This window comes from Neophocaena asiaeorientalis, unplaced genomic scaffold (genome assembly GCF_003031525.2).
Source record: "Neophocaena asiaeorientalis asiaeorientalis breed wild unplaced genomic scaffold, Neophocaena_asiaeorientalis_V1.1 scaffold132, whole genome shotgun sequence".
NCBI lineage: Eukaryota > Metazoa > Chordata > Mammalia > Artiodactyla > Phocoenidae > Neophocaena > Neophocaena asiaeorientalis.
Genome location: NW_020173393.1, coordinates 2,434,463 through 2,447,936, shown reverse-complemented (window position 1 = coordinate 2,447,936; position 13,474 = coordinate 2,434,463). Strand labels below are relative to the sequence as shown.

The 13,474-nt window shown below is 52.3% G+C and overlaps 1 protein-coding gene across 1 annotated transcript in view; it reads left to right on the top strand.

Moving 5' to 3' along the window:
* The first annotated feature begins 8,140 nt into the window (after positions 1–8,140).
* The window catches only part of KCNK15 (potassium two pore domain channel subfamily K member 15), a 5,566-nt gene continuing 232 nt past the window's right edge, over positions 8,141–13,474 (top strand). The window contains exons 1-2 of the mRNA XM_024746806.1: positions 8,141–8,423; positions 12,954–13,474. The exon at positions 12,954–13,474 is cut by the window's right edge and continues 58 nt beyond it. Of these exons, the coding sequence (XP_024602574.1) occupies positions 8,141–8,423; positions 12,954–13,474 (804 nt within the window). The remainder of the gene's footprint in view (positions 8,424–12,953) is intronic.

Sequence of the window (13,474 nt, the reverse complement as noted above, 5' to 3'; positions counted from 1 at the left end):
GGTTGGAGGGCAGCTTTCCTTCACGTGATGAGCCGGGTGACTTACATGTTACAGCTTCACCAGCTCCTGGGCCTCCGGGTCTTCTACCTCTAAATTGCAGGCAGGAATGGAGAAGCTCACCTGCTTCCTAAAGACGCCCACCTGGAAGTGACATCACCCCCCACTCACACTGCATTGGTGGGGTCTAGCCCCATGGTCACACTTGGAAGCAAAGGAGGCTGGGAAATGTAGTCTCTGGCTGGGCAAGTGTCTTCCGGAGCTAAATCCACCCTACAGTCTGACAGAGTTAGTCCTTGCTCCCTTCTGCTCTCTCCAATAGAATGCTGTTATGGGCTGAAAGCTTGCGTCTCCCCCAGAATGTATACGTTGAAATCCTAACCCTCAATGTGATGGTGTTAGGAGGTGGAGCTTTGGGGAGGTAACTAGGTCATGAGGGTAGAGTCCTCATGGATGGGATAGTGCCCTCACAGGAAGAGATATGAGAGCTTGCTTCTTCTCTCCACCATGTGAGAATACACTGAGAAGATGGCAGTCTGTAAACCAGGAAAAAGGCCTTCACCAAGAATCCAACCATACTGGCACCCTGATCTCAGGCTTCCAGCCTCCAGAACTGTAAGAAATAAATGTTTGCTGTTTAAGACCCCCAGTCCACGGTCTTCTGTTAGAGAAGCCCAAGCTAAGACAAATGATGTGTTTGCCAAAAATCTGTTGGGTTTGTTCTCAAGCCAGTTTGAGCCAGCACATTTGTTATTATCATGGTGTCATTTAATTAGATATTCCATAAGCTGATGAAATATGAGTGCAAAAAGGAAGAGATTTGTTTTTAGGAAAACAATAAAAATGAGTTGCTAAGACAGGCTGCCAAATTAGGTGTGGAAGAAACAACTACAAAAGATCTGGAAAAAATTACCATGAGAATCTAGAGGGATTCTGCACTCAAGTTGCTACACAAGTGTCTTCAGATCCTTGCCTCACTTGAAATAAACCAAAACGAGAAAGCAGAAGGTAGATTCTGGTTGTAGTTCACGTAAGGAGGACAGCACAAAAAGCCAATGAACAGCCCCACGTTCAAAGAACAGAGTGGCAGATGTTCAAGGTGTGTATCATTTAAAATAATTCCCTGCGGGCTTCCCTGGTGGCGCAGTGGTTGAGAGTCCGCCTGCCGATGCAGGGGACACGGGTTCGTGCCCCGGTCCGGGAGGATCCCACATGCCGCGGAGCAGCTGGGCCCGCAAGCCATGGCCGCTGAGCCTGTGCATCCAGAGCCTGTGCTTGGCAATGGGAGAGGCCACAACAGTGAGAGGACCGCGTACCGCAAAAATAATGATAATAATAATAATAATAATTCCCTGCTTCTTTGATTAGTTGACTAACCACTGGTCCCCACTGAGCTGGATATGTAATAATAATTCTACGGGATTATTAACCCCATTTTATAGGTGATGAAACTGAGGCCCAGGATACCAGTAGGTAGGTGGTGAAGGCAGGATTCAAAACCAGCCAGTCCGGTTGAAAGTCTAGTCTCACGCTCTGTACCAGCAACGTCCAATGCAACTTTCTGTGGTGATGGAGATGTTCTGTATCTGCTCTGTCCAATGTAGTATGTGTTTAAACCGCACTTGAAATGTGTCTAGTGCAACTGAAGAACTGAAGTTTTAATTAAATTCAATCTTAAGTATAAATGGCCACCCACGGCCAGTGGCCACCCTATGTGACAGCACAGTTCTGTGCCGTCCTTACTTTAACATGTGCCTTTCTTAGCATCTCAGGCTTTTTAATTTCATTGCCTTGACTCTTTCCAGCCAATGATGTGTCTTCTGAAATGCAAGCACTGGCCCCTGTGATTCAGACGTCTCTTGATTCCAATTCTTTATGTTGACTGGAGAACGAGAGGGATGGGCATTGGCAGGAGGAGAAGGGGCAAGGGCTGAGCTGGAATGGCCACGTGGCGGCAGCTGCCATCTTGTGCCCGAACCCCTTGCAGCTCCTCAGGGTGGGGGAAGCATGGCCTTTAGGTGCAAGAGCTTGAGAGCAGGATGGGACGGCTCCCCTCCCTACTTAACAGCGTGACTTGAGGCAAAACACGGCACCCCTTTGCATCCTGGCTTCGTCCTCTGGAAGGTGGGATTAAATGTGCCTGCTGTTGGGAATTCCTTGGCGGTCCAGTGGTTAGGACCCTGAGTTTCCACTGCAGGGGGCATGGGTTTGATCCCTGGTCAGGGAACTAAGATCCCGCATGCTGCAAGGTGCAGCCACATAAAAGTATTTGCTGTTGTGGGGACTGCATGAGGTGATGCCTGCTAAGTGCCTAGCTCCCTGCTTGGGTCTAGTAACTGCTCAGTAAATGTCCTTCTAATCCAATCCAATCCTCAGACCAAAGGAACAGCAGGGAAAATGTGGGGGTGGGGCTGGAGAGAGAGAAAAGGCTCTTTCAAAAAAGCCTTTCAGTGAGGAAATTCTCAATTGTAAATCAAAGTAGAGAGAATGGTTTAATAAGCCCCCCATACTTCTATCAGTTTTTTAAATTATTAACCACAATAAAGGCTTTAGTATCTTCAGTAACTTAAAGATATCCATCCTTAGGAAGGTGAAGAACAAACTCCCAATGGCTCCAACCAAATGGCCACAAACACGTGTTAGGAATCCTCTGAGCAGCCCTGGAGGGTCCCAACAGCCAGAGACAGGGGCATGCTCAGACAGCTGTCATCTGTCGCCCCCTCTACCCTCCCCAAGTAATATCTTCACCAGCCTGGGAACCATGGTGCCCACACATGGGTGTGGCTATGCTGTTTCCCAGGCAATAGGTTCCATCTCTCTGGGTCCCCCAAGCCATGTAGCTTGTCTTCCAGTGCCTGGAAGATTCTGGAAGAGCCCCCCCCACCCCTGCCAAATCCTACCTATAATGTTCTTTAAATTAGCAAGAGGCAGCTTTTAATTTCTTGCAACCCAGATCCCTAAATGATGCTCAAGTTACAGAAAAGCCACAGCTGCCATCTCAAAGGAGCTGGTACCTATCATCCCCTGAGGTCAAAATAATCCATTCTTTTAGAAGAGAGATGAGAGATCTTATCAGGGAAAATGCCCAGGGCTTCTGACCTTCTGGAAAATTACTGAACTATATTCTAACTATAAAAATCAATCCCTTAAGATCTCAGTAGGTCTGGGGAATAAGCTGTGTAGAAAAGGAGAAGAAGAAATTAATTGGGTGGAGGGGGCACTAACATTTGCTAGGCACCTAATCTGTGCTGAGTGCCCCGTCATGCCTTCATTTAATCCTCACAGGAACACTGGTAGGCAGAAACTTTTGCCCCCATGTCACAGATGAGGAAACTGAGGCTCAGAAAGGTGAAGCCACTTGCCCAAGGTAGAACTGAGGTCTGGCTCACTCAGAAACTCACGTTCTTTCCTAACCACTGTCCTATCTACCATGTGGCACATTAGACGGCAGCCTTTATTCTTTGTCTGAGTCTGTTTCTCTCCCTGATGTGGGAATGACAAGGCCTGCTGGCTCCTACAGCTTTCAGAAAGACCTTGACCTTCTCAGGGACGTGAAGCACTTTGAAAGGTGTAGAGGACCCAGTTAGGGCCTGGAATCACCTATCTCGTTGTCCTCAAGGCTGGCAAACTTGCAGCTCTGGAAGAAGAAGATCCAAGCCTCACTGATGGGTCCCGGTGCGACTCTGGCATGAGGGGACAGAGGAAAATCACTAGGTCCCCTCAGGTTCCCAAAGGAAAAAGAAGGGAGGAGAGGCGGAGGGAGGGGGAGCTTCAGGGAGTGCCTTGGGGTGTTGCTGTTTTTGGTGACTGCTCAGCTGACGGTTCTCCAAGCTGAGAAACACACATAACAAACTCTAACCTCCTCTGGCTTAAAATAGAGCTGCGGAACCGAAAATGCCAAGCACAGGGCAGAGTCACCTGCCTGGCAGGGCCAGACAGCTCCTCGTGGCCCCAGTAATACCTCCCCCGCCAGCGGACCCATCTGACAAAGCACCTCTCAGCTTCGTCTCATGAGATGCTCACAACAGTGGGGGCGGGAAGCCAGCGTTCCTCCTCAAACCCACCTTAGAGATTAGGAAAGTGAGATCCGAGAGGCCACTGGAGGGTGATAAAGCCCTCAGCATCTTGCCTAATGGGGCGGCACCGTGTATCCGAAGGATCGTGACCCTGGGGGGCCAGACAGCCCTGAGTTCAAGTTCTGACTCAGCCGCTGCCTGGCTGTGAGGACTTGGCAAGCGGGGTCTCTTCTCCTCTGCAGCCCGGCTTCCTGCACTGGGGAGTGAGGCTCCCTTAGCAATGTCTGTGAACGTTCCTAGTGCGGACAGCGCTCCACAGTCTCTTGCCCCTGCTTCTGGAAAAAGAATTCCTGACATCAGCAGGCAGTCAGCTGTAAAAAGGGAGGAAAAGTGGCTCCTGGGCACCTGGAAAGTGACATATGGTGTCTTTTATAATGCAGGAGGTGGGCCTGACCATCACCCCCATTTCTCACATGGGAAAACTAAGGTGCAGAGAAGCAGAAGGCTTCTGTCCACAGATACCCAGGTAGACAGTGGATGAGCTGGAACTTAAACCCAGGCCTCACTGACCCAGCTGCGCTCAGGACCAGGACTCATTAACTGTCCCAGGGGTGGACCCAGCCCTCCCCCTGAGAGCAAGCTCCCTCCACCCCTACTGGCCCCATAAGCTCCGCTCAGGCCCTTCTCGGGCTATAGATCCTTGGCGCCCCACCCGGGCCCACTCTGAGACTGTAGGCCAGGTTTCTGTTCCTCTGAAGTCTGAGCAGGAATCAGAAAATCAAACTTGCTGACACCATCGCTAAAAATAAAGCTGAGGCGGTAGCAGCAGTCACTTGCTTCTGAGCTGCTGAGCTGCCCCCCTCTAGCTTCTCAGGGGAAGAAGGGGTCCAAGGCTCCCCTTACCAGGCACGGGGTCCCAATTCTGCCCGAGAACTGAGTCAGGGCAGGAACTGAGTCTAACATCCCTGTGGACCTGGGCCTTTGCTCTGTTGTGATAGTTGCAACACTGGCTAACACTTCTAGATGAGTCGTCGGGGCCAGACGATGCTCTCAGGGCTGCACGTTTACCCGCTTATTTAATCCTCACAACCACTGTAGTAGTGCCCTGTTGCTGCTATAACAAGTTATCACAAACCTAGCGGCTTGCACACAAATGTATTACCTTCCAGGTCTGTGGGATGGAGGTCTACACGGGTCACGCTGGGCTAAAATCAAGGCATTGGGAGAACTGCATTCCTTTCTGGAGGCTCTAGGCAGGAATTTGTTTCCTTGCCTATTCCAGATTCTAGAAGTCACCTGTGGTCCTTGGCATGTGGCTCCCTTTCTCCATCTTCAAAGCCAGCAACGTCAGGCCAAGTCCTTCTCACCTTGCATCTCTCTGGTTCCCCCTCTTCCGCTTCCCTCTTCCAGTTATAAGAATGCTTGGGATCACATTGGGCCCACCCAGATCATCTGGATAATCTCCCATCTCAAGGTCAGTCGATTAGCAAACTTAATTCCATCTGCAACCTTAATTCCCCTTTGCCACATAACATAACATATTCATAGGTCTCAGGGATAGGATGTGGGCATCTTCAGGGAGGCCATTATTCTGCTGACCACAGCACCTTATGAGATAGGAACTTTCCTAACCCCATTTTAAACTGGGGAAACTGAGGCATCTCAAGTTCACACGACTGGTAAGTGAAAGTAGGACACACTCCCAGGCAGTGGAGGTGCAGAGTCCACGCTCTACACGCTGATACTGCTGCTTGTTCATCCACAAACGATCACTGGATGTGTGCTCTGTGCTAGGTCCGGTTGCTGGGGACAGGCGGGGGACCAAGATGGGGTCCCTGTCCTCAGGGGGACACATATATGGAACACGAGAATTACAAAGCAGTGGGAGGGATGAGAGATGGCAAGAGCACGGGAAATCTTCGAGGAGCAGAGGAGGAACACCTTAGGAGTCAGGAAAGATGTCCAACTTAGGGAGAGGTGAAGGATGAATAGGGCATTAGCCAGCAGCCCCTATCACATAAGGAGGTTGTGAGGATTAAATGCATGAATACATGTAAAGTGCTTCAACCAATGCCTAGCCTCTAGCAGGCATTCAATAAATGTTGGCTGTTGAATGGGCCGGGGGGAGGACTGTCAAGCAAAGCAAGAGTTTGCACAAGGAGCTGAAAGTTTAATGGAGCTGGAGCAGAAAAATGCAAAGGGGCTGCAGGAAGAGGGGCTGGAATGGTCACAGGGGGACAAGTGATGCATGTCAAGGCTGCAGCAGAGACCTGGGAAGGTGGGTGCCCCAGAGAGCTGCAGGACAGGCTGCCTGTGCTCTGCCCAGACTCTCCATGAAGGCTCACCCAGGACTCTGAATTGAGTGTCGCCTTGGTGCTGGGTAGGGGGGCGGTGGGCAGGGGCAGATTCCTCAGGGAGTGAGGTCAATGGAAGGTGCCCCGAGTGCCCAGATGTTCAGGCCAAGGACCCCGGGATCATCCCTGAGTTATCCTCCCCTTCGCCCTCCACACCCAACCCCTCAGCAAGTCCTGTTGCTGTGCACATCTGGGTAACGCTAGCTGTGGTAACAGATGGACCCCAGACGTCAGGGGCTTATGCCACAGAAGTTCAAACTAGGTGTTCCTTTGGGATACCCTTTGCAATGTGTCATTGCACCCCAGCTCCTCCCACCCCGTGGCTCTGTCCTCTCCTAAAGACTAGGTGTCCGCATTCAGTCTGCAGTTGGGGAAGACAGGTGGGGGCATGGCGTGTGGGAGGGCTTTATGGGCCAGGCCTGGAGGTGGCACAGGTCACTTCTGCCCTCATTCCATTGTCACATGGACACCCCTAAGCGCGACAGAGGCTGGGAAATGTGGCTGGCCGTGTGTGCCCGGCTCCACCCCCGGCCCCAGCATCTCAGATCCACCCGCTTGTCTCCATCTCCAGGGCGATGCCCCTGGTTCCAGGCCACCCTAAGCACGCATTTGGACGACAAGAGTCTCCAAACTGGGGACTTCCCGGGCGGTCCAGCAGTTAAGACTCCGTGCTTCCATTGCAGGGGGCCCTGGTTCAGATCTCTGGTTCAGGAACTGAGGTCCCGTATGCCTGGCAGCGTGGCCAAAAAAAAAAAGAAGTCTCCTAACTGACCTTCACTCTGGGCCACCATCCCTTTCCCACATGACAGCCAGAATGCTTTTGTTTCTAAATGTCAATCAGATTGTTGGTGTCTGTTTTCCTGCTTACAACCTTCCTAGGGTTTTCTTTTTCATTTTTTTCTCCGCTGCGCCCCGTGGCACGTGGGATCTTAGTTCCCTGACAGTGGAAGCGTGGAGTCTTAACCACTGGACCTCCAGGGAAGTCCCTCTAGGGTTTTCCATTGTACTGAAGAATAAACCTTCGGGAGGGCCTGTAAAACCCTGTGTGAAGTGGACTCTCTGTCTTCCTTCCAATCCCCACTCCCACCCTTACTCCCCCAGCACCCCAATTATTGTGGCTCCAGACACACTGGCTTCTCTGCTTAAAGGACCCGCACTTGCTGCCTGGACGCTTCCGCCCCAGTCCTTCCCCAGGGAGGCTTTCTCCCCTCAACCTTAGCTGGTGATCCCCCCCACCCCCGCAAGAAAAGAAGTTTTCCTTCTTTCTCACACTTTTCTTAAATTATCTCTTTGTGTGTTTGATTTTTAGCCAACCCTCCATCCTAGGATATCAGGTCTATTTACACCAGAAATCTTGTTTGCACCAGTAGGTGCTTTGGTAAATATTTGTTGGATGACTGACTGAACGGATAAATGAATGACTTGCCCAAGGTCACAGGACGAGATAGTGGTGGAGACAGGGCTCCTGCAGACCTGGGCTTTGGGCGCTGTGCTCCCACTGTCGCTATCTGCAGACGCCTTAGCCCCGGGGCCCCACCGGGTAAACAAAGGCAGGTGTGCGGGAGGCGGCAGGGAAGGGGCAGCTGCAGGAGCCCTCTCGGCCCTCCTCGCCCCCTCGCCCCGCCCCGCCGAGGCCCCGCCCCTGGGTACCGCACCCCAGCCGCAAGCAGCCCTGGCTCCTGCCGCGTGGGGCGCGGACCGGCCGTCGGGGCGCATGGACGGGGCGGCGGCGGGCAGGGTGCCGGGCCGGCGAGCGGGGCCCGGGGCTCAGCGATGAGGAAGCAGAGCGTGCGCACCGCCGCGCTCATCCTGTGCATCCTGTCCTACCTGCTGGTGGGCGCCGCCGTCTTCGACGCGCTCGAGTCCGAGGCGGAGAACGGCCGCAAGCGGCTGCTGGCCCAGAAGCGGAGCGAGTTGCGGAGGAAGTACGGCTTCTCGACCGAGGATTACCGCGAGCTGGAGCGCCTCGCGCGGCAAGCCGAGCCGCACCGCGCCGGCCGCCAGTGGAAGTTCGCCGGCTCCTTCTACTTCGCCATCACCGTCATCACCACCATCGGTGAGCGGCCCCGGCGCCTCCCCTCAGCGCTCGCTCCATCCCCAGCTGCCCGCGGCGTCCCTGGGTTTGAATCCCACTTCTGCCCCTGTCCAGCTGGGTGACTTTGGACCAGTCATTTCAGCTCGCCGAGCCTCACTCGCCTCCCTCTGTCGAATGGGCTGTCTGTCGTTCCACGCAGGCAAGGCTGGGAGGAGCCAGTAGGTCCCGTTTGCCAAGAGGCTTGGCCCGCAGGAGTGTCAGAAAACGCCACAGGGGCTGGCAGACGGATGGAATGGGGCCAGAAGCCCAAATGGCTGGAGTTGCTTCCTTGCCTGGCTGCATCACGCTGGCTGTGTGACCTCAGACCACTTGCTTAACCTCTCTGAGCCTCAGTTTTCTCCTCTATAAAATAGGGGTGCTAATAGGCCCTATCTCAAGGCTGTAGTGAGACAGTTATCATTAAGGAGATAATATATGCAGAAAGTTTTAGCACAGGACCTGACACATAGAAAGCACTAAAAAAAAGATTGCTTTTTGTATTATGACACAAAAGAGAATGGGCATCTACTCTGTCTTAGTCCCTGCAGTATGGCCAGTGCCTAGCCGGTAGTAGACACTCAATAAATATTTGTTGAAGGAATGACTGATTACCACCAGCTTTGGACCTCACCCTCGGGGATCCAGAGCACTTCCTCTGCAGTAGCTGGACCGCCAGCCGTTGCCATGGCTACTGTCTGGCCGGTACCTGCTGAGCCTAAGCCTGGGGAAGCAGAAAAGGGGAGGAGCAGGTTCTGCAGGGCTCCACGCTGGGTGCCAGACACTCCCCAGGCCCCAGCTGAGGGTGTCCAGGTGTCCCTTTGGGCTTAGACCACCACCCTGCAGTGCCGTGGAGAAAGTTCCTCCGTGATGCTCTTGCAGGCCAATGTGAGTTTGTGGGTTTAGCAGTGGAGTTAGAAGGCTGAGTTCTGCAATTACATCGACCAGAGTTCTGTTCTCATCTCTGTTGCCTCCTGCCTTCTCTGACAATTGATTGTACCTTTCTGAGCCCTGGTTTCCTCAACTACAAAGTGCAATTGTTGCTACCTCACTGAGTGATTACCAGGTTTAAGTGAGGTCAACTGTGTAAAATGCATAGCACAGGCCTGAGGCTAGATAGCGACTATTACTTAACAATAATAACAAGTCATTATTTGCCAACTGTGGGCCCAGCTCCCGTTCAGCCCTTTTGACCCCTCCTGTCAAAGCGGGCACCCCTGCTTGCCTATCTTGGCCTAGCCTAAGACCCTCCCTGTTACTGTGCCCAGTGGTGTGGGACCCTATCCACCTCCTCTGCCTTCCGCCACATTTTTTGGAGTCCTCCCAGCTGGATTTGGCCTCTTCTTCTGACTGCTCCCCTCTGACCTGCATCTGGGAGGGTGGGGGGAAGGGACTGTGGAAACAGCAGTTTTGCCCCTTTTGGCCACCTGGGGGCGCCAGCACTGGCTGTGTAGTCCAGGTTGCATAAGCCAGCCTTGCAGAGAGCGAGCCAGGCGCCAGAATCTAGGAGTTGAGCTCTGTAAGGACAGAAGAGAGGCACCGAGAAGCTATGGAGGATAGTGGTTAATAGCTCAGCCCTGTGATCTTTGGGCAGCTTCCTCCTTTTGAGCCTAGTTTCCTTATCTGTAAAATGGGGATAATATCATCTCATACAGTCATCGGACGATTAAATAAAATAATCCATGTAGAGTACCTGGCATGTTTAGTTATTACCATTATTCATTTTTCTTTCTGTCAAAACCTGACATACCCCCAAACAGCTAGAAACAGTACCGTCCGGCCTCTTATTCCTAAAGTGGCTCCTCTGTCTCACACTTAGCACCTCCTTCAATCTGGTCTATCATTATTATCATTGATTATTTCTTTCATTTCTTTTTTTAAATAATTTTATTCATTTTTGTTTGCGTTGGGTCTTTGTTGCTGCGTGCGGGCTTTCTCTAATTGCGGTGAGTGGGGGCTACTCTTTGTTGCGGTGAGTGGGCTTCTCATTGCGGTGGCTTCTCTTGTTGCAGAGCACGGGCTCTAGGCGCGTGGGCTTCAGTAGTTGCCGCACGCAGGCTCTGTAGTTGCGGCATGCAGGCCCCAGAGTGCGTGGGCTTCAGTAGTTGTGGCGTGCAGGCTCAGTAGTTGTGGCTCGCGGGCTCTAGAGCGCAGGCTCAGTAGTTGTGGCGCACGGGCTTAGTTGCTCTGCGGCATGTGGGATCTTCCCGGACCAGGGCTCGAACCCACGTCCCCTGCATTGGCAGGCAGATTCTTAACCACTGCACCACCAGGGAAGTCCCTATCATTGATGATTAAACTTTCATTGAGCCCTTAGTCTGTGTCAGGCTCTGTGCAGGGCATTCACTGGTGACCAGGGACACAGAGAAATGACCAGCATGGTCTCTGGTCTCACGGACCTCACAGTTGTCTAGTGGCAGTAGAGTCGTCCCCTCCCCCCGCTGCCAAATAGAGGCAGACTGATAGGGCCATAAAGTAAAAACATGGAAGTGGAGCCATAGATCTTTAAATATATATATATAATATTATATATATATATATATATACACACACATATATATATGGTTGATATTTCAAATGTTATATATGCACACAGGGTAAAAACGGTATAGGATGAAAAGGAAGTCTCCCTCTCTCCCTGTCCCTCAACCTTTGGATCCCTTCCCTGGATCAAATGCAGTTATCAGCTTTTTGAGGATCCTTCCAAATATCTTCTCCATATATTCCTTTAACACACACACAAACATGTTATAATACATTATATTATACATGCGGTTTCGCCTCTTGCTTTTCTCACTTCATATATTTTGGTGATGTTTTTACATCAGTCCCTGAAGAATTGTGTCCTCTTTCTCATGGCGGACTAGCAGGGCCCCCCAGCCTCAGCACCGGCGACATTTTGGGCTGCCTATTCTTGTTGTGGGGACTGTCCTGTGCATCAAAGGATGCTAAGCGGGACCCTGGCCTGTACCCACTAGATGCCGGTAGCACACAGCCACCACCTCCCAGCTGTGACAACCAAAAATGTCTCCAGACATTGCCAGTTGTGCCCTCGGGGGCAAAATTGCCCCCCGTGGGAACCACAGCCATCGTCTGAATGGCGCTGTGGCTTATTTAACCAGGCTGCTTTTGATGGGACACTTAGGCTGTTTCTCAGTTTTCACTATGACCAACAGTGCTGCAACGACAACTCACATGCATACATCACTTTGCACGTGTATGTATTTTGGAGGACTACCTTCCTCAGTGTGGAACTGCACAGGCCAGAGGTGTATTTACATTTTGGCAGATGGAGCTAATTTGCTACAGGAGGCATATTCTGTTGGGGAAGAGCCACCTGACTTTTCCTGGGTTATGGGACCCTTTGAGAATACCATGAAAGCTTTCTCTTCTCAATCCTGGAAGACACACATATCCACTATTTCCATGGTGATGGCACGGTGTGCCAAGACTCAGGGAAGCCCACTCATGTTTATGTCCCCTACAACAGCTGAGGGGACTCAACGAGGAGCTCCACCCGACTGAAGAGGTGTTTTGTGAGAGCTGGCTTGGAGCAGGATCTGGGAAGGGAAACGTGGACTGGGACAGGGGGAGAAGATCGTGGTGGGGAAGGGAACCATGAGAAAAGGACAACCTGGTTGGGGAAACAAAATGGGGCGAGGCTGGAGAGGTGAGGGGGGGGTCCTGATCATGAAGGAGCTTGGACATCACCTGAGAACTGGGACTTTACCCTGTGGGGACTGGGGAGACACAAAAGATTTTGCTTTTTTTTCTTTCAAGGCACAACTTACAGACATTAAAATTCACTATTTTTCAGTGTACACTTCTGCGGGTTTTGCCAAATGAAAACCTGTCTTGTAACTGCAGCCACGATTAAGACATAGAACATGTCCATCATTCCCCAAAATTCTGTCATGCTTTTTTTTTTTTTGTCTGCACAGCATGTGGATCTTAGTTCCCTGACCAGGGATCAAACTTGCGCTGCCGGCATTAGAAGGGCAGAGTCTTAACCACTGGACCGCCAGGGAAGCCCCCTGTCATGTCCTTTTTTAGTTAGTTAACCCCACCTCCAACTCCGAGGACTGGCAACCACAGATCTGTTCTCTGTCCCTATAGTTTTACCAGAATGTTTCCAGAATGTCATTTAAATGGAACCATGCAATAGGTAGCCTTCTGAGCCTGGCTCCTTTGATTCAGCAGAATACATTTGAAACCCATCCTTTGTTGCTGAGGAAACAGTAGTTCATTCCTTCGTATTGCTGAAAAGAATTCCACTGTATGGATGTACCACAGTTGTTTATGCATTCCCCAGTTGAGGGACGTTTGGATTGTTTACAATTTGGGTCGATTATGAGTAACCATGCAAGGTTTTTAAAGCCGGGGAACGACCTAGTTCGAACTAGCATTTCAAGATGCTCTGCCGGCTATGGGGGATGGGGAGAGAGACCCGGCAGCGGGCGAGAGTGTGAGATGGAGCTGGACTCTCATCAACCCTCCCCTCCTCTCTACCTTCAGGGTACGGTCACGCCGCGCCGGGCACGGACTCGGGCAAGGTCTTCTGCATGTTCTATGCGCTCCTGGGCATCCCCCTGACGCTGGTCACCTTCCAGAGCCTGGGTGAGCGGCTGAACGCGCTGATGCGGCGCCTCCTGCTGGCGGCCAAGCGCTGCCTGGGCCTGCGGCGGCCGCACGTGTCCACCGAGAATATGGTGGTGGCCGGGCTGCTGGTGTGCGCGGCCACCCTGGCCCTCGGGGCCGCCGCCTTCGCGCATTTCGAGGGCTGGACCTTCTTCCACGCCTACTACTACTGCTTCATCACCCTCACCACCATCGGCTTTGGCGACTTCGTGGCGCTGCAGAACGACGAGGCGCTGCAGAGGAAGCCGCCCTACGTGGTCTTCAGCTTCCTCTACATCCTCCTGGGGCTCACGGTCATCGGCGCTTTCCTCAACCTGGTGGTCCTGCGCTTCCTGGCGGCCAGCGCGGACGCGCCCGAGCGTGCTGCCCGCCCGCTCCGCCGGGGGGCGCCCGAGGGC